Consider the following 21,502-nt stretch of genomic DNA (forward strand, 5'->3'; position numbering starts at 1 on the left):
GTTCAGTCCACAGCTCAGGGGAGGTGAATCAGGGTGGTGTTAAGCAGGGGTGCTGCTGCAGCTGCTCCAGGGTGGCCCGCTTCCAAGGGTCCACAGCCAAACACAGATTCAGTAAGTCCAGGCAGCCTGGAAGAGAGGCCACAAGCATTATGGATCAGGAAATACTTTCACCTATTTCTGGGAGATTGGGATGTCCCAAAAACAGCCTTCTCTTACCGTGCGACAGCTTACTGCTGAATCTTTTTGTTCATCCATGTTTACTAGCAAACATCACATCAGGATACAGAAATGGAGTGCTGTATGCATGTACTGGAGAAAGATGGACCCATCATTCCTTTAACAGACATAGGACGGGGAAAATGTATTACGTCAGTGTTTTTATGGAAGGATCTTCAAACTAGAGAGTGTTGTAGCTGAGGAGGCAGTGAGAAGATTCAGCTTGGAAAGCCAGGAACCTGCTGCTATACCAGTGCTATACCACTGGCTCTCACAGGGACTGCTACAGTCACTTTACCAACATAACAAAGATAAAACGAGCCCAGAAGAGAAAAGAAAAGGCAGTTTCATTTCAAAAAGAGACTGTAAAAGAAGGTTGGTATCAAACACAATAAATACGAGTGTGAATGTAGATCTTGAAATTTGAATCTGTAGAGGAAACAAAGAATGGAAATTAGGACAAATCATAGTATTTCACACATTTTTGAGAACCAAAGCTGTGTAACTCACTGTTACAAACTTTTATGTATACATACATATACATATATATATATATATATAATTACACACACACACACACACACACACATACATACATATATATATATATATAATTAAGGGCTGTCAAACAATACATTTTTTGAATCGCATATTAATCGCACATTTATTCACACATTTTTTGCGATTCTTAATTACCTTAACTTATTTTTCAATTTGTTTTTTGTTTTGACTCCCATGTTGTGTGGATGATCTTTGTATAAGTCTGATATTATCGTGTTTCTAATTTCTTTTCCTGATCTGCTCAGGCCTATAGATTAAAATTAGCCATAGGCTATATTGTCCCTTTGAATGAATAAATAAATAAATAACTTAAAAAAAGATGGGCGATTCCTCATCTTGTAAAAAATATTATTTAGTCCAGTATGCCCTAATCTTAGATCATTATAACTATCTCCTCTCTTCCGGTTCTGTGCTCCATTTGTCTTGTACCCACCTGTTTCCATGTTTGATAAAATTGTCAGGCAGTGTCATTTATGTCCCAGTTTTCTTGCCATAACGAGGCAGCAGATTGTTGATTGACAACACCTGAGAGAGCTTGAATACAAAGAGCGTATAAAAACAGGATGCTGAGTTTCATCCAGCATGAGCAGCATTTGTTTTTAGTGTAACCAGCTGTTTGAAAAGTTTATTGTTTACTGTCAGGCCGCTGCTTCAGAATGGGTAATGATTTGTCTTGTAGTTCTTGTTGAATGTTTGTAATTTGTGCTCATGTGCAGAGACTTGTTTCTGTTTTACTGAATCTTTGACTGTTTCTGATCTGATGGCCACTTAATCAATCTCATTTCCTGTCTTGACAGCAAAGAAAGTGTTGATCGTGTACGCTCATCAGAGCTCTGCTTCATTCAGTGCTGCAGCTAAAGATGCTGCTGTGGAGGTCTTGACTGCTCAGGGCTGCACAGTAGAGGTATCCGACCTGTATGCCATGACTTTTAAAGCCACTGCTACTGCAGAGGACATCAAAGGTAGATGACAAACCAACAGATGGACTAAAAGGTTGTCTTAATCTTACTATCAGGCCCTAATGAACCCATCCACTATTTCAGGAGATGTGAAGAATGCTGAAAACTTCAGTTATCTGGAGGAGACCAGACTGGCATGTGAGGAAGGGAAGCTGTCAGATGACATCACTAAGGAGCAATCTAAACTGACGGAGGCAGACCTTGTTATCTTCCAGGTAATCTGGGTGTCAGTCATGTCTACCCAATGAAGTAAACCCTGTCGTACTAACTAGAACTTCTCTGTCCAGTTCCCCATGTACTGGTTTAGTGTTCCTGCAATCATGAAGGGCTGGATTGATCGTGTGCTCACAAGCGGCTTCGCCTTTTCAAAAGAGAAGCGCTACAGCCAGGGAGTCTTCAAGGTAAGGGTTGAACTGGGGTTTAAATTGGCTTTGGTATCCCTGTGCTGAACTCTACTCCATGCAGGACAAGAAGGCCATGTTGTCCTTCACCACTGGGTCTCTTGAATCCATGTTCAGCTCAACTGGGATTAATGGAGACATGAACGTCACACTCTGGCCACTGCAGGTACAAATGTGAAATGTTCTGGACTTCCTGCAGATCATCACATGACTAAACCTGCATGTTAATTTCTGTGCAGAATGGGATCCTGCACTACTGTGGCTTCCAGGTAGTGGCCCCTCAGGTCTTCTGGGCTCCTTCTTGTGCTACTCCTGAAGCCCGCGGCTGCATGCTGGAGGGCTGGCGCACACGTCTGCAAGGTCTCCTGGAGGAGAAGCCTCTGTCCTTCATTCCCTTGGACTGCTTTGATGACAAGGCTTTCCAGCTGAAGCCTGAAGTACACAAGGAGCATGACAGCAAGGAGTTTGGGCTGACGGTGGGCATCCACCTGGGCAAACCACTCCCACCCCACAGCCAGATGAAAGCAGGGTGCTGAAGTTGTGATTTAATAAAAGATGATTTGTTCTAACTTCAGTAATGGTTTTGAAGCTGTTTGTGGTAAAGCTTGGTGCCCATTGAACCCTAGTTGGCATCTCTCTGGAGTAACTATAGTTTCTAATGGCTGCAAAAGTTTCAACATGAGTAGCCGTCTGTGAAATGTCTGAAGTTATATAATGGTGTGATCCAGAAACGAATGCATAAAACTTTAAACTAGACATTGGCAGACAGCTGATACTCAGAATTATTCTCACATTCATAAAGAACCGGCTACTTGGCAAATTGCCTGTATTTTTCAACATTGAGGTACTTCTACTCCCTAGTTAGTAGGAGCTTGTAATTTGTAAATGCTTGTAATTTCAGTTACAAGCATTACTGAAGTATCTACATGGGTGTGTTAAGAAAATATCAGGACGGATCTTCAAATGAGCTTTAAACGTTGAACGCAACATTGAGACATTTAAGTGGTTTGAGCGCAAGTTTCTAAACGTTTTTCTTAAATCTGATCACCGACATGCACGGTATATTGAACTGATTGATCTTTTCATGGAGGCATGTCATTATTCAATTGATCATGAACAGTGATCTGTATTACAGAAAACTGTTCTTATTTTTTCACTGCAAAAGTGAAGAGAAGTTTCAATGTTTTTAAAAATGATTTATTAAACACTCATTTTCATGGTGAATCATGGAAATACATGTATACAGTATAAACAGTTCAATGCAATATCAGAAATAAAAGGAGCAGAATTATTTAGGAACGCTTTGAAATAAGTCAGGCCATCTGCAGTAAGAAATCCTAAGATGTCCAGGTAGAGTTGATCTGTCCTGTGATTGTCATTTGGTCTGAAAGGGGAATGTCTGATCACTGTTGCGCATTAAAACATATATTTGACTTCAAATAAATAATAAACCATTTAGAAAAACAAATATTGGACAGAGCAGGTGTTACAACCACACTGGACAAAATGAGAATCATCAGTGCTGAAACTTACCTTTATGACCATGATGACGACAGAAAAGATGATGGTGGTGAAGAACAAGAGGAGGAAAGTAAAAGCCATGTACCAAATTTGCATCACTGTGTCTTGGCTCACATCTACATGCATGATGTCATCAAAGAAATTACAGTGCTCCAGCGTGTCTGTGAAAGAAGACAAATTAAATCTGTTATTTGAGAGAAAAAAAAACTAATTCTGGTAAAATATTCATTCAATAAAGTGTAAGAAAGAAAAATGAGGATGAAAAGTACCTGGATTAGAAAAATGGAGGGAGAGGGTGGTGTTTTCATGTGTCACCCTGCAGGTGAGGAGCACCCTGGGTAGAGAGTCAACCTGGGACAGATGAAGGTGGCTTTGGATGCTGAACTTTCCATCCGGGCCTCTGTGGGGCTCACTAACGTAGCTCCACAGCTCTGTGGTTTCATCACGAAACCAGGTGATATTAATGGATGCAGGGCTGAAGCCAGAGACCAGACACACAAGTTCATCAGAACCCCGAAGCAAGATGGCTGAAGGTTTGCTGTGGATCACTGAGGCTGGAGAAACAGTCAGGGAAGGATGACATTATTGACAAAAAGGCAATGGAGCAATAACTAATATGAACAGTGAACATTTACTGTGACCTCACCAAACACAGGATTTATACTGGTTTTAACTGGTGTGTCAGATGATTCATGTCTGACAACACAAGTATAAGTTGAGTTTTTGTCCTCAGTTTGGGATACGTTTAGTCTGCTGCTCATTGAGTAAGATCTTCTCCCTGGGTCTTTCCATGGATCGCTGTTCATGTAACGAGAGGATGGGAGTCTGTGAGCGTTCTCCTCCCAATCTACCATGATGTTGGAGGGGAAGAATCCAGAAACTAAGCAAGCCAGCATGAGGTTGTCAGACGTAGACAGTTCAGCAACAGTTGGTTGCACAATCCTCACAGTTGGAGGAGACAGGTCTTGAAAAATACCAGAAGAAGAAAACAGTCAATAAGGGTTAAAATGTGTTAGATTTTTCTGTTGGAGTCATAACAGAGAAGAATATTGTTGTTACCATGGATAATGTTTCTGATGATGAGACTTTGGAACAGGCTGGATATCCAACACAAGCAATGCCAAAACATCCACAGATTTAAATTGCTATATAAACACATGGTCTGGTCAAATTATAAAGAGAGCGGGTGGTAACACTTTGTTTAATCAACTTCGGTCTTGAAATGTTTGTGTAATTGTTGTTCCTCATTTAGTAAGTTTGTATTGTCCATTACCTACTGGTACTGTTGTTCTTACCATCACTGACGTGTATGTATGTACTATATGTCCATGTCCATTATGTCCATTACCTTCTGGTATTGTTACTCTTACCATTGCTGGTATTTGTTATAAATATAAGTTAACGGTTTATTATAAATATAAGTATAATATATATATAATGGTTAACTATAAATATTACTATATACATTGTTCCTGGATTTGCAGGCATTGTGGCCATGAAATGCATCTGCATTTCGTAGCCACAATGTGTGTGAATTTAGGTGAGGTGAACTGTAGACATTTTTTTATTATAATTTGATATAGGTCTTTTTTTCATTTTTTTGGTTCAAATGTTGAGACAGGAGGAAGCCTTAAAAAAAAAAATCTGTCAAGTTGTTAATGAGAAACAGGGGTGGGATTAAATAAATTTTCCCACTCCCTTTCGAGTGTTGACGAATTAATTTGTATTTTGAACCTGCACCTGATAAACCTGATAAAAGGTATTTGTTTAATTTTATGTTGCACGCAGGTAACTTATGTTATGTTTATTGCTCGAAATAAATAAATATGAAATGAAAATGAAATGATGATACCTGCACTTTTGCTGATGTGCTCCTCGTAGCCCTGGTTGGAACATCGGTGTTTCCCCTCACAAGATACTGGTTTATCCGCGAGCCAATCCTTCGCTGAAACTTGGAGGAAGCTGCGCAAAGTCTCAGTCCCATTTCTGTGAGCCACAGGTTGCTCCGTATGGACATCGGGGGAGGAATATTTGTCACCACCGACTTTCCAGGTGACAGAGAAATGACTGAGCCGAGGACCAACCAGAAGACAGGTAACGTTCACCGGTCCCTTGTTGTGAAGCTGCTCCAGTGGTGGAGCCTGAACATAAACACCAACCACCTGAGACCATGATGGAGTCACTGAAACAAGAGAATCAGGTTAGACGCTTAAAACTACAAAACCTCTCAACTCACAATTATGAGAAAAGTGTCCAACATCTGTAAAATATGATTTAAAAGAGTATAATTGTGTTTATTCTTGATAAAAGGTTACATGTGTATGGGTTACATCCAGTACTCGAGTTGTAAAAAAAAATCAGGGGATGGTGGATTTTATCATATGGGGACAGATAATTTGTGCTGATTACAAATAATATAATATATTACAAATAATAGCACTGACCAAAACACCTGCAGAAATACTGCAGGAATGACATAGCAGCAGTTAAATGCAGCCTTCTGTAAGCTTTAAAAATCCACTGGGTTTACATCAAATACATCAAAACACAACAATAAAAAACCCTTTTCTGAACTTATCAATATGACTCTGTCCTTCACAGGATAAGTAAAATGGATCACTGCAAAAACTCACAATCTTAACAAGAATATTTGTCTTATTTCTAGTTAAAATGTCTCATTTTAGTAAAAAAAATCTCATTAGACTTAAAACAAGACTGATCACTGGAAAAAACAACAATTTTCACCTGTTTCAAGTAGATTTTCACTTGAAATAAGTAGAAAAATCTGCCAGTGGAACAAGATTTTTTTGCTTGTAATAAGAAGATAAATCTTGTCCCACTGGCAGATTTTTCTACTTATTTCAAGTGAAAATTTACTTGAAACAGGTGAAAATTGTCAAATAAGTTATTTTTCCGGTGGTATTTTTCTGGTGATGACTCTAAATGTTGAAATAGCAGTAAAACCACATTCATTGATGAAATGACATAAGTGATGGAAAGGGGGGATGGCAGTTTTACTGGGGGGATGATTTGGACCGTTTTTATTTCAGGGGGGATGCCATCCCCCCTCCCCCCTCATCCCCCCTCATCCCCCCTCAACTCCAGTACTGGTTACGTCACAGTTTACCTGAGCAGAAGCTGATGTTCCTTCTGACGGTTTTATTCAGAGAACTGTCAGACACCTCGCATGTGAAGTCCTTCCCTGTTTCCCACTCTTTCTGAGGAACATTCACTTCACTGGTAACAGTCACACGTCCATTTGTATCCATGGAGGTCTTGTTAGTAGATGAAGATATCGGTTTTAACTCAGTAAACCATTTAATTTGAGGGTTGAAGCCCCACCCTGAACACAAGAGTTTCTGTTGTTGTGACTCTTCTCTGGGAGCCAGAAGAAGTTCCACTGATGGTTCCACTAGATATAACATTGAAAAAGAAAAAAACATAAATGATTCGTTTAGAAAATGATCCATTATCAATCATCTGTTACTGACAATTAGGGCTGTTCGATTTTGCCCAAAAATAAAATCTCGATTTTCTTCTCTCAAAATCCGATTTTCGATTACGATTATTTTGTGAATTGACAAAAGGCAAAGAAATTATTTCAAATATGCTGTTTTTTTATTGAACATTTGCCCCATTGGGCAAACTTTGCCCTTATTAAACCAAAAATGAATGAATAAAGTGCAAAACTCTGTAAAATAAGTTGAAAATATATAAAAAAATATAATAAAATATAAAGTTTTATCTCTGAAAAAAAAATCAGCAAATCAGCACTTGCAAACATACAGTAAGTTATATTTCCAATTAAATAAAACAAGACATTTTCTAATTAAACTAAACTGGGTCTTTGCATGCTAAATAATAATGCAACCCATGAAGGAGGTAGAGGTGTGTAATGTCAGTCATTACATTTGCTATTCACATTTGCAAGTTTTTTGCAAGGAACACGAGCCGGTCTACGGCATCTGGCTTGAGGGATGCCCGGTGGCATGTTACAACGCCCCCTCCTACACTAAAGAGCCTCTCCGATGGGGCACTTGTCGCAGGTATTGAGAGGTATTTCCATCAATCATTAATATGGTATCAATCATTAAAATGTGTGCAGACACAATCTCACCAAAAATGTTGTTGATGGAGTTAGACACAAAAGGTTTGCTGGAGAAACCTTGGTTCACTTTGCAGGTGAAACTCATGTCCCTGGTCCAGTTTTGTGGAGGCACAGAGAACCGTGTACTGACTGAATGGAGGTCCGAGGCTTCAGGAAGATCAACATAATGCTTGTGAGAAACATCAGCTCCTTTGGCCTGAAATGTGACGTAGAGGTCCTGTGAGGAGGGCTTTGTGATGTCACACTGGAGCACAGCAACGTCTCCCTTCAGCAGGTCTGGGAGAGATCTCCTGATCTCCACCAGTGGAGCTGGACCTGCAGGACCTGGACGATGACAGCACCATGTAAAAGGTACATTTTCATGTGCAAACAGTGTTATTTAAAAGTTTGGGCATCCATTCACACATGTGTTCTTTCCAGATTAATTAAAGCGATCCAAACTGAAAAATATACACATAATAACAACATTTTTGGACCTTTCCACTCCCTGCAATATGATAGTTTGCAAACTTTGATCTTCTTACCTAAAACCTTTACCGTCTTTGTAACAGTGAAGCAGCGATGTTGAGCTTTACAAGTTAGCAGCTTCAGGTTTTTCCAGGTGCTCGATGGGACCTTCAGTTCACTGATTAAAACAGATGTGTTTGTGACTTGCTTCACTTGGTGGTTGGATGGAGGTTTCTCATCCATCAGCCAGCTCAGGTCGGCATCAAACACACTGCTGATGGAACATTTAGCATTCACATCAGTATTTGTCATGACTGTCTTGAAGCTGGGAATCTCCACATGGATGGAAGGAGGGACACTTCCATGGACTGCAGGAAACATGGATCAGTCCTCACATAGTAATCCAAGTTATTCAATCAGTACAAAATCTGTCATTAAACACATGTTTTGGACATTATGTCTAATCTAATATTTGCTGTGAACATTTAATTTCCCAAACTTACTGTGACAAATGCTTGTTGTCTTTGTATATTCACTGTCTTTGTGAATGGACTTGCAGGTAAAGTCTGAGCCTTTAGCCCACTCTGACATGTCCGGCTCCATCTCAGTGGTCAGACTGTAGGTTTTCTCTTCTCCCTCCACGCACTCCAGATTCCTTTCCTTGGGTTTAATGTGTGACAGACGCTGGTTGTTCTGTTGCCACTCCACACTCAGTTCTTTAGGAAAATAGCCGCTTAGGGTGCAGATGAGTCTGACTTGTGAGACCCCGAATTCACCTTCCCATACAGGATACAAGGTGATGTTTGGAGCGACGACCCGCAGCTCTGTGACAGAAAAGAGATGACAGGTCTTTACATGTTTCCTGCTTTGACTGTTTGAAAAACACAACCTGATTTCATTTCATTCATACGTACCTTCAGATTTTGGTTGGTAACCAGTTGACATGAGTCTTAATTCTAAGTGCAGTGTGTTTGTTTTCGGGTAGATGGCAGAGTTGTGGTTTTACAGAGTTTGGTTTTGTAGACGTGCAGAAATGGATCTGAAAGTCCGTTGCACAGATGTTGAGCTTGACAAGAGTGATCAGGTTGTACAGAGAGGAAGCTTTGTGTAACACCCAGGTCCAAAAAGGAACCAAATACAGAAGTGAAAGCACACAAAGAGCAGCAGAGCATTGCAGACAGCAGGTGTGAGGTGCGGTTATGCCAGTAAAAGAAACAGAGAGCACATTTAAATATCTCATGTTTGTTTACATAAACCATCAGATGGACTTCTTCTCATGACTTTGCCAAAGGTTTTAATTACAAGTCCAGTAATTATAGAGAGAAAAAGTAACCGACTGTGAGATCTCCTGATTAACACACCCAGGTGAACATGGTCCGTTGATTCCAGATGTGGTAGGATGAACAAAGTATCATGAAACATAAGATACAAACTGTTAAACAGCCTGATGAGTTTTATGTATTATTTAAAACTATAACAAATATGAACAGTTTCAAAGTCATGTAAGAGATTAAAAAATGGGAGAATACATGAATTGGTATTTTCACTCAAACATTTATTTAAAAAAGGATAAAAGCTTTTGAAATTACACTGAAAGAGAAATAACATTTGTGATTACTTACATGACTGAATGAAAATATAAGAAAAGTTTTGAAAAAGACAAAAAAACGTTTTTTTTTAAGTTCTTTCTTTGTTCTCGTATTTCATTTGATCTGAAATGAGATAAAAAGAAAAAAGAGACTGATAAATGTCCATGACAAAAATCAAAGTCTGTGTGTCGCTGCTGAAGAGTCTGAATTGAGCACTGTAGCACCCTATAATGTAATAATTTCCTGAAAATGTAATAAAATTTCCACTTAACTCAATCTAAAATGTAATAAAACCCAATAATGTAATAACTTCACCAATAATGTAATCAAATATCCTGACGGATATTGTAATAACATTTTTACCGATAATGTAATTCCTTATTACGTTATTGGGAATTTATTACATGGTACTCAAATTCTGCAATTTAACCCAATAGTCATTCTAGTGTTTCAAATCCAGCATATATAACATTCTTAGATACTTAAAACACAAAATGTAAAGCTCTGGACTGAAAATGAACATATATATATATATATATATTACATTATTTGTCAAGTATTACATTATCAGTTTTGAGGAAAAAAAAAAGACCCACCTGAAAATGTAATAAATTCCCAATAATGTAATAAGGTATTACATTATCGGTAAAAATGTTATTACAATATCAGTCAGGATATTTTATTTTATTATTAAGTTATTACATTATTGGATTTTATTACATTTTTGATTGAGTTAAGTGCACATTTTATTACATTTTCAGGCGTTATTACATTTTCAGGAAATTATTACATTATAGGGTGCTACAAGCACTTGATCAGAGTTTGTACATCACAGGTACAACATCGTTTCTTCTCAAACTAGAATTAAATCTCATCATAGAAAATAGAAAAACCTTACAGCTCGTTTGTGTTGTACCTTTCGGCAGTTATGTATCTGATAACTTCATTCACCTTCAAAAACATTTGTATGTACGGAAGTTACACCTGCAGAAAATATTTATTTCTCCTGCAATCGTCCAGACGCATGAAATAAAGTTTCACATTAATCCAGTTGGACTTTAGTCAAGAGTTAACTAGAATCATTTGTAAAAGTCCATAAGAAGTTTTATTCCTGTGTTAACCTATTTTAAACAAAAACACCCTTTTTATGATTTTTATTACATTTATTGAAGGGCTATTAATGTTTATTTTTCCTGTACATGAATCACTGATGGTTGAAATGTTGCTGCTGAAATTACTTTTGACTTTTATTAACATGTAAGATCATGTAAAAATGTCAGTATTGAAATTAGTTTTGGTTTTAGTTTGTAAAAGCAGCTTTAGTGGCACCAACATTTCATCAAGCATTGAATATTGTCTCATTTTTACTGAGAAGGTTTGCTAAATTTATTTAATGATGTCTTAATTTATAGTTTTTTTCTTATGTCTTATTATGGTATGTCGACTCGAGTGATAAGAAGTATCCTAAACTAACCTAATTAACTCAGGTAGTGTAATATGATCAGATCTATGTCATTAACATATTTATTTTGTGCTCTTTAATATTTTTACTCAATTATATTTCTGATGCAGGTGGTACCACGTTTTATTTAGTTACAAAAATATACAACAATAACTGATAAGCTTTTGTAATATAACTAGTTTTAAACTCATACTTCTAGTATTTTAAGATGATATTCTTTTCAATGCAGTTCAATTTCTTTTCAACATCTAACCGAGTATTTCCACACTCTTGTCTCACAAATGAAGTGAAAGATTTCCTGTGACACTTTTTAGTTACATTTTCATTTTTTTCTTGTTTAAATCAGTCCGAAATCTGTCCCTGCATTAAAATCTAGATGATTACCTTGAGAGCAGTGGTTCCAACAGTGAACACCAAAGTGATGAGGAAGAGGAGGATGAAGGTGACGGCGGTCTTTGCCATGTTATCTTGCTCGGCCTCCATGGCCTCGTTCCAGTGGCAGCTGCTTTCAGTCAGGAGCTCTGCTGTGGCTGCACAGTAATCAATAATAATGAGGATTATATCTATTAAAATCCACATTTGTAGACACAGTGGTCAACATTTCTTTGAGGTTCCTACAGTAGGTCATTGTGTTCTTGGACCTCACAGGTGAATATCTGTAATTAAATCAGTCAGTCTGTCGTCTGCAAGTGTCCTATGAACGTTAACAGTTTGGACCGTCTTTCTTTGATGACTCTTATATTCTTTATAGTCATTAACTTGGTCCTGTAATGATCCTGACTTGCTCAGAGAAAATCCATCATTATCCATCATCGTTGCTACGACTTGGTTTGTGAGCGACTGAGAAACACAGAACCCCAGATGAAATAATGATGATAATAATATTTTGTCTTGTTTGGAGTGCAAGAGCGAGTAGAGAAACACAGGCACACAAAGACAAGTCACACAAGCTGTGTTAGCACTCTTTCTGCAAATAACAATGAGAAAACTAGATTTATTTAATTATATTGCTGACTTAAGTTAGTGCAGAGGTGCTATTTTTGTCAGTAAAACGTTAAATAAAAACTTTTATATCAGAATCCTACAGTGTAAAACTTATATTTACGCCAAATATGTTTGACTTGGACTGGACTGTGACTGCACACTTCAAATCAACATTTAGCTCAAAATATTAGTTAAGTAAAGACATGAAGTGCAAGCAACAAATATGAACAGAACTTTTTTTTATTTATTTTCAATATGCATCAAAACACACAAACACAATGTCAATAAACACAATATCACAAGCAACAGACACTGAACAAAAAAAGAAAAGAGGACACAGCGACACACAACGACATCTACTACGCCTTGCACTTGTCAGGGATGCTTATGTCCAGGTTGACCAGGTTGGTTTTATCAGATGTTCTGTATCCAATGGATCTGACGATGGATTTAGTTGAGTTAGCGATGGATTCGTGGTAAACAACACAGCTGTACACCACATCAGTCTGTCTCCACTGGTCCAGGCTGAGGGTTAACTGGCTGTAAGCGGAGTAAGATCCGGTGTTTTCTACAGCGTTTGTGGTACTGAACTTGTATTTGGAGTCTGCTTCCTCGTCATCAACAAACCAAGACACGAAAATGTTCTGAGGGAAGAAGTCTTTCACGTAGCAAGTCAGGGTCACCACGTCTTTTCTAGTGTGTTCTACTGGAGGCAACATAAACACTGAAGGACGCTGAGCAGCTCCTCCTGAAACCACAAGACAACAATTAGACTGTGTGATGGATGCAAATACCAGGAAACCCAGAACACACTGGTGCTACAAGAAAAAAGCAAATAAAGTATCTAAATAACTCCCATCATGAGGTGAAAAAAATCATTAAAATCATAAATTACTTTTAGTTTTTTGTTGCTGTTATTGTTTTGTTGAAAATGGATCCAAATGTTCTTACCGTTACTTCTCTGATAGCGGGTCTTCAGCGGGTCAATCCAGTCCTTGTGTTCAACAACGCAGAAGCGCGTAACTCCCTCGTGCCATTCATCATATGTGATGTCAAGAACGTGCTCAAAGCTTTTTGTTGTTGTTGTTACATCCTTTGAGGTACCGGCCAGTACATCACGTTCATCCTCCCACCAAATCTTTTGCACAGTTCCCTTTTTGACCTTGATTTGACATGTAAGCTGTCCCTTTTGTTTTACAAATAAGTCTTCAGCTTTGGGGGCGATGATGTTTACATCCACATCTGCTATACGACATCCTGCATCTGAGGCAAAATAAATAAAAAGCTGTTGAACAGAAGTCTTTACAAAAATATTATAATCTTAAGCTTCTTTTTTTTTTTACAGAAAAATGAACTTTGTACTCACCACCGGGACCGCCACTGCTTGAATCCTTGTAGGTCTCATTTGCTGTCCTTTCTGAACCAGTTTTTCCCCATTTCCCCTCAAACACGCATGTAAATGTCACACCTTCACTCAACTCACTGGGTTTCACTATGAGCAAACTTGCTGAACTGTACAGCATCGTTCCGTTTGTGTCCTTTCTTTCCCCAGACAAAGAACTGATCTCGTCTATTTTGCTGGAGACTTCGCTGCCGTCTTTCCTCCAACTGATCCCATATTTTTTGGGTGAAAAATCTTTGGCAAAGCAGAAGAAGGAAGCCTCATCTTTGTCATGATCAATGAAGGAACCCGTTGTAAGAGTTGGTAACTCATAAACCACGTCTGAAAAACAAACACACACACAAATATATGTTTGCAGAAGCAAGCAATAATATATTTATATATATGCAGAAGCCTAGGAAAATGCTGCCATCATCATTTAATCAAGATTTACCAGATTATTATTGGTTAAGACAATATAATCAAGTTAATAAATCTTATCTAACTTGAATAAATATAACCACATCACGATGATGCCCTTTAAAGGAAAACTTGTTTCTCTTCTTAACAAAGTGTTCATACTAATCCAGAGGAAACTATACAGGACTGTCTCAGAAAATTAGAATATTGTGATAAAGTTCTTTATTTTCTGTAATGCAATTAAAAAAACAAAAATGTCATACATTCTGGATTCATTACAAATCAACTGAAATATTGCAAGCCTTTTATTATTTTAATATTGCTGATTATGGTTTACAGTTTAAGATTAAGATTCCCAGAATATTCTAATTTTTTGAGATAGGATATTTGAGTTTTCTTAAGTTGTAAGCCATGATCAGGAATATTAAAATAATAAAAGGCTTGCAATATTTCAAATGATTTGTAATGAATCCAGAATGTATGACATTTTTGCATTACAGAAAATAAAAGGACTTTATCACAATATTCTAATTTTTTGAGACATTCCTGTATATTCATTTTCATATCACATAGAACCGAGCTTTAACACTCACTTCTGCATATACATCGAATGGCAAGCAAACACAGTTTTGAAGTGAATGTTAATGATGTTAATTATAGACGGAGTGAAAACAGAGACAGAAAGAAGGACAATTATTCAGATCGATGGAAAGAAACGGACCACGCCACTGCAGTCCAGGACAGGTGAATAAGACATTCGGTACATTAGTGAAGATGGAAAAAGGACGAGACTAAATATGAACATAATAAAATTACACATCTGCCCCATTTAAACCCTCTTTTTTTAAATCGCGGTTTGGTGGAACTTTCCCCCCAAAATGTAATCCAATTATTTCTCTCTGTGATGTTCATTTCACTTCATTTGCAAAAGTGCAGTAAACTCTGACTCAAACAATAGTTCTCACAAAACCCACAAAATCGATGTCCTAGTGGGAACTGCACTGTAGATATGGAGGTTTTATTATACTTATTGATTATTAGTAGCAATTTTAGTAATTAGTCACTGTCTACTTATTTTTTATCAGGAATAAATGTGACTTCATGCAGCTCATTGCTTCTTTTGTTGGCTATAAAATTATTAAATTAATTAAATTTTTCAATTAAGAAACAGTTAATCAAAAAAGATAATCAAAATGGTTATACACATACGCATGTATATATATATATATATATATATATATATATATATATATATATATATATATATATATATATATATATATATATATATATATATATATATATAGACCAGCTGTATCGTGTTTATACTGCAAAATGCCTAAATTTAATTCCCATAAGTACAGTTACTAGTTACTACAGTACTGTAGCTGTTAAGAGGGATTTTATAACACAATTATGAGTAGTTACATACAAAAATGTGAATTTGTACTTTTAAATTGAAATTAAATACTAAAAAGCAATGATTAATGACTTAGCAAAAGACTTACTTGGCTGTACAACAGTCCCTTGGACGTTCCCTGCAGCATGAGTTGCAACACATTGGAAAGGTTTTCTTGCGTCCCAGTCCTGTCTGCTCACTTGGACTTGACTTATTCCAATATAAGCGCTGTTTTTCTGTACTGAAGGGTACTGGATGAAGTCTGTCAAAGACGTGCCGGCCTGGTTCCATGAGAAGGTCACTGAGGACGGCGTGAAATCGGTGGCAAGACAGCCGAGGGTGACTTTCTGTCCTCCTCCAGAGCCACATGGCATCAGAGGAAAGACCGTCGGTTTTGTGGGAGTTGCTGAAACAGGAGAAACACATGTAAAACGGAAATTAAAACAAATTCAAATAATGTTATATACTCATAATTCTTCTCAAATAACTGAGGTGAAGTTACTGCTTTGATGCAATGATGTAATAAAGACCAGCATGAACCAAAAACTGAGGAATGTTGAAGGTTTCAAAGTCCCTCTGTGAATCAAAATTGCTGCTTTCCCATTTGATTTAGTCAGTCTGTTTGTCATACTGTATTAATATTAACCTCCCTCAATAGTCTTTAAAACTTTTTTTAACCGTTTAACTAAAAGTGGAATTCCTCTTCAGAGCACTATTTGAACAGTAATTTGTCATATTTTAAAAATATTAATAAATAACTATCCATCAACTGAGTTACTGGCATAATTATACTACAAATGTTCTGCATTTGTGTTATCAGATGAAACGATATCTTACCTGATGAAACAGTCACCATTGTACCTTTTCCCCAGTAGTCAAAAGCAGCGTAACACAGTGATGAATCTACTTAACTCTGAGTATAAAAAGTCTGTTCCACTAACAGTGAACACAAAACTCATTAAAAATTAAAAATGAATCTCCCTTTCTCATGAAATTCATTCAAATTGGCCAAAGCATGTATATTTTAATGTTTTAAACAATGTTACATTTGAGAAAATTGGATTTTGTCAGTAGAAACGCTGTAAGAACATTTCACTTTGAGACCTTATAAGATAATAACCTACACTTTAACATAAAAGGGACATTTAAAAGTATAAAACAATCCAACTGTTAACTTTAAATAGTATAAATCTTACCTGATGACACTGTTACCATCGTGCCTTTTCCCCAGTAGTCGAAAGCCCAGTTATCACAGTAGAAATAGTCTATTCACACTCCAAACAAAAACTTCTACCATTAGGTCCTCTTGTTTCCTTTATGTAGTTAGCTTTTAAAAGTCTTTAATTTAAGATGAATTAAAAACAGAATTATTATCAAACTGAATTCAATGATATCAGGTTCTAATTGTTATTTGTACACATTTTTGTCAAGTGACAAAAATCTGATGGTCGCTGACCGATAGTTGTGGCAACGTGAAAACAAAAAAAATCATAAATTTCAAGTTTATTTTTTAAATTAGAAATAATGATTTCCTACCCGATGTGACGGTGACCACGGTGCCTTTTCCCCAGTAGTCAAAAGCGTCGTCACAGTAAAACAAACCATGAACTACACGAAACTAAAACCTGATCACAGATTAACAGTTTCCATCTCAATCTTTTATGATAGTATGTAATCTATAAAATCTAATATTCAGTATATTTCCATTGCATCTTAGAATTCGACAATAAGATTATTAAATTGACAAGCTTTTCATAAACAACGTTTAGACATTACAATAACAGATTTGTCGTACAGTTTTCAGAAATTAATGACCTGAATGGCATCAACTGTATTTCCCCAAAACAGATACATTGCTGTTTTTAAGGCAAAATCTACACATTAAAGGAAAAAAAAAATAGTTTGACTTACCTGAAGTGACTGTAACCGTTGTGCCTTTCCCCCAGTAGTCAAAAGCGTTGTCACAGTGTTGCATCTCAACATATCCATCATACAAAAACTTCCCAAAGACTCTGTTGATGCCACTGAGGTCTAAATGTTCTACACTGAACATTACAATGTGATATTTATTACCTTCATATTATTAAATTGAAATAAAGAGCTGTCTCGACCTGCTGTGACGGTTACCACTGTTCATTTTCTTGAGTTGTCAAAAGCACAATGTCACAATGTTATATGTGAGAATATTTAATACACTAAAAAATGTTTTTTAAGATGTCATTGATGCATCTAAAGTCTAAATCAAACAGTGTAAAATTCTGGACCAAAAACAAAAAGCTCTGTTTTTTACCTGTTGTGACAGTGACCACCGTTCCTTTTCCCCAGTAGTCAAAGTAGTTGTCACAGTGACACGTTTCTATAGTACTTTAGTACAAAAACGTCTCACACACTTTCACTAAATGATCTGACTTTACAGGAAATACCAGAACATGCCCAAAAAGTGTCTGGAGATTTCATAAAGTTTAGATCCTAGTTGTGTAATTAATGAAACTAATGTAAATATGATTATAAATCATAGAAAAGTATTGAATTGTTTCAACTACATGTATATCAGGTTTTTACTTACCAGAAGTTACTGTGACTTGTGTTCCTTTCCCCCAGTAGTCAAAGCAGCCGTAGTACACAGTGATGTATGTCAGTTGACTTCATGTACAAATACTTGGTTTTAATAAAAGAAAAAAAGACCTTCAGGGTTACTTATGAGGCCATTCCTTCTCTACAGTTTTTGGGGATTCTCCCTTGAGATATTTGTTTCCTGTGGTTTGAATTAAATAAAGTTACATCTGTTTGCCAACAGTCAGCGTAAACTTCCTCTTTGTCAGACAGACCTTATTGTCAGCTCCATGTCCAACACTTCACACATCACATACACCATTTTAATCTATTGATGATAATATATCTTAATGTTCACACTCTGAAATGAATACATTTTTAATATAGCCATCTGATCTGTCATGAAGATTTCACTCAACCAAACTGCAAAAACCTACAAGTGGCTTTTTAATGTTTTGGTTCATTAGGTCTGTTTATTGTCCAGAGATGTGATTTTCAGTTTTTTTTTTCATCCTAATGGACCTGAACAGAACAACAGAAAGAGACACTGTATGATGTGAAATACAAAAAGACAGTTGCATCACATTTAGCTGGTGACTAAATCCACATCTGGTTGGAAGAGTTGTTGAGTTTTGTATTAAAAAGTTAAATCCAGCTATTTTTCTGATTTTTGGGATCACTCGCTACTCAGACTTAGATCTGATGGGTCCTTTGGTTCCTTCAACTCCAAATAAACTAAAGTAAGAATCCTGCCAGTGAAACAGGAGCCGGTTGTAGAGGGAGTATCTCTGGATGAAGGAGTGAAGGTAGAGGGAGTGTATCTCTGGATGAAGGAGTGCAGGCAGGAGCTGTTGTGGTAATTGCTTGGTAAGTCAAAACAGAGCTTTCAATTTGATGCGCGTTGCAACTGGAAGCCAGTGCAGAGAGATTAGCAGCAGAGTGACATGAGCTCTCTTGGGTTGGTTGAAGACCAGACGTGCTGCTACATCTGGATCATCTGCAGAGGTTTAACTGAGCAGCAGGAAAGCCGACCAACAAGGAATGAACCCTCGAGCACCCTGCGGAGGGTGTAGAACTGGTCCAGTGTTCCACGGCCGGGACGAAAACCGCATTGTTCCTCCTGAATCGGACGTTCAACTATCGGCCGTATTCTCCTCTCCAGTACCCTGGCGTAGACTTTCCCGGGGAGGCTGAGAAGTGTGATCCCCCTATAGTTGGAACACTCTCTCCGGTCCCCCTTTTTAAAAAGAGGGACCACCACCCCGGTTTCCCACCACAGCTGCACCGTCCCCTTCCTCCATGCAATGTCGTAGAGGCGTGTCAACCAAGACAGCCCTACGACATTGAGAGACTTGAGGTACTCAGGGCGAATCTCATCCACCCCCAGTGCCACTGAGGAGCTTACGAACCACCTTAGTGACCTCGGCTTGGGTGATGGATGAGCACGTCCCCGAGTCCTCACCCTCTCAGTCTGGTTGAGGAGATCCTCGAAGTATTCCTTCTACCGTCCGACGATGTCCACAGTCGAGGTCAACAACTCCCCACTTTGCCCATAAATGGTGCCAGCAGAGTACTGCTTCCCCCTTCTGAGGCGCCGAACGGTCCGCCAGAATTTCCTCGAGGCCGACCGAAAGTCTTCCTCCATGGCCTCCCCGAACACCTCCCAGACCTAGGTTTTTGCCTCCAGGACTGCCCGAGTTGCGGTTTGCTTGGCCTGCCGGTACCTATCTACTGCGTCAGGAGTCCCACAGGCTAACATGGCCCGGTAGGACTCCTTCTTCAGTCTGACAGCATCCTTTACTTCCGGTGTCCACCACCGGGTTCTAGGATTGCCGCCACGACAGGCACCGGAGACCTTGCGACCACAACTTCGAGCCGCCGCGTCGACAATGGAGGCAGAGAACATGGTCCACTCGGATTCAATGTCCCCCGCTTCCCCCGGGGATCTGAGAGAAGTTCTCTCGGAGGTGGGAGTTGAAGACGTCCCTGACAGAGGGCTCAGCCACACGTTCCCAACAGACCCTCACAATCCATTTGTGTCTGCCCGGTCTGTCCAACGTCCTCCTCCGCTAGCGCATCCAACTCACTACAGGTGGTGATGAGTTGACAGCTCAGCCCGTCTCTTTGAGTGTCCAAGACATGCGGCCGAAGTACAGATGAAACGACAACAAAGCCGATCATTGACCTCCGGCCTCGGGTGTCCTGGTGCCATGTGCACTGATGGACACCCTTATGTTTGAACATGGTGTTCGTTATGGACAAACACCATGTCCACAAGTCCAACAACAAAGCACCACTCGGGTTCAGATCGCGGAGGCCGTTCCTCCCAATCACGCCTCTCCAGGTATCACTGTCATTGCCCTCGTAAGCTTTGAAGTCCCCCAGTAGAACAATGGAGTCCCCAGTTGGGGCACCATCAAGTACCCCTCCCAGGGACCCCAAGAAGGCCGGGTACTCTGCACTGCCATTCGGCCCGTAGGCACAAACAACAGTGAGAGACCTTTTCCCCGACCCGAAGCGTCCCTCTCGTTCACCGGGGTAAACTCCAACACATGGCGACTGAGCTGAGGGGCTATAAACAAGCCCACACCAGCTCGCCGCCTCTCACCCTGAAGCAACTCCAGAGTAGTGGAGGGTCCATCCCCTTTCAAGGAGCTGGGTTACAGAGCCCAAGCTATGTGTGGAGGTGAGCCCAACTATCTTTAGCCGCCGGTATCTCTCAACCTCCCGCACAAGCTCCGGCTCCTTCCCCACCAGCAAGGTGATATTCCATGTCCCCACTGCGAGGGTTTTGGTCCAGGGATTGGGTCGTCGAGGCACCCCGCCACGACTGCTACCCAGACCACATGGCACCGGGCCTACGGGAAGGCGAAGGTCCTTGATTTTTTGTTAACCATGATGAGCTTAGGTTTATTCATTCCAACAATATTTTTGTAATGGTTAGAAATGTAGAACTACATCATAAATACCTGAAGGTGTTCTGGCTTAATCCATACTTATTATATCTGGTGAAGTTTTCCGGTGTCAGTAAGCTTCGAAGCTGCACCTCCAACTGTATAGCAGGACTCCAGCTCCGGCTCTTTAACTCCGGTCCTCGAGGGCCGCTGTCCTGCACGTTTCATTTGAATCAGGTGTGTTAGAGTTGGGAAGCATGTAAGACCTGCAGGACAGAAGTCCTTGAGCACAGGAGCTGAGGAGCCCTGCTGTATAGAAAAGGAAAACATCAATGAATGCTGCAGTGGTTACTATAACTACCCTTCAACATGTTCTTAGCATATTTTGCATAATTGTTTTAGGAATATAGTGACACGTAAAACTGTCAACAAACAAACACATGCACTAGTATTTCTACTAAAGGAGGGATCTTCAAGTCCGGTTCCTTGAGGCCCGCTGTCCTGCATGTTTTAGATACTTCCCAGCTCCAACACACCTGATTCCAATTAAGTCATCGTTAGCACTTTATCAAGGTCTATTAATGACAGTCATTTGTATCAGGGTGTG

General features: G+C 38.9%; 2 protein-coding genes across 2 annotated transcripts in view; one reads left to right on the forward strand and one right to left on the reverse strand.

The window, feature by feature from the left end:
- Positions 1 to 1,570: 1,570 nt before the first annotated feature.
- LOC133456191 (ribosyldihydronicotinamide dehydrogenase [quinone]-like) lies at positions 1,571 to 2,673 on the forward strand (the record flags this gene model as incomplete). Its single annotated transcript, XM_061734648.1, has 5 exons — positions 1,571 to 1,739; positions 1,821 to 1,951; positions 2,024 to 2,137; positions 2,202 to 2,303; positions 2,377 to 2,673. Coding segments are annotated over 5 exons (813 nt in total), but the record flags the coding sequence as incomplete, so codon positions are not given.
- Positions 2,674 to 3,400: 727 nt separating this feature from the next.
- LOC133456787 (immunoglobulin mu heavy chain-like) overlaps positions 3,401 to 21,502 on the reverse strand; it is a 53,361-nt gene continuing 35,259 nt past the window's right edge. The window contains exons 3-13 of the mRNA XM_061735380.1: positions 17,360 to 17,423; positions 15,558 to 15,854; positions 8,717 to 9,037; positions 8,291 to 8,581; positions 7,776 to 8,090; positions 6,786 to 7,070; positions 5,511 to 5,840; positions 4,305 to 4,622; positions 3,928 to 4,212; positions 3,671 to 3,819; positions 3,401 to 3,521 (exon numbers count right to left, since the gene is read on the reverse strand). Coding sequence (XP_061591364.1) covers positions 3,513 to 3,521; positions 3,671 to 3,819; positions 3,928 to 4,212; positions 4,305 to 4,622; positions 5,511 to 5,840; positions 6,786 to 7,070; positions 7,776 to 8,090; positions 8,291 to 8,581; positions 8,717 to 9,037; positions 15,558 to 15,854; positions 17,360 to 17,423 — 2,664 coding nt within the window. The 3' untranslated portion in view covers positions 3,401 to 3,512. The remainder of the gene's footprint in view (positions 3,522 to 3,670; positions 3,820 to 3,927; positions 4,213 to 4,304; positions 4,623 to 5,510; positions 5,841 to 6,785; positions 7,071 to 7,775; positions 8,091 to 8,290; positions 8,582 to 8,716; positions 9,038 to 15,557; positions 15,855 to 17,359; positions 17,424 to 21,502) is intronic.

Source organism: Cololabis saira, chromosome 12, assembly GCF_033807715.1.
Source record: "Cololabis saira isolate AMF1-May2022 chromosome 12, fColSai1.1, whole genome shotgun sequence".
NCBI classification, from domain to species: Eukaryota; Metazoa; Chordata; class Actinopteri; order Beloniformes; family Belonidae; genus Cololabis; species Cololabis saira.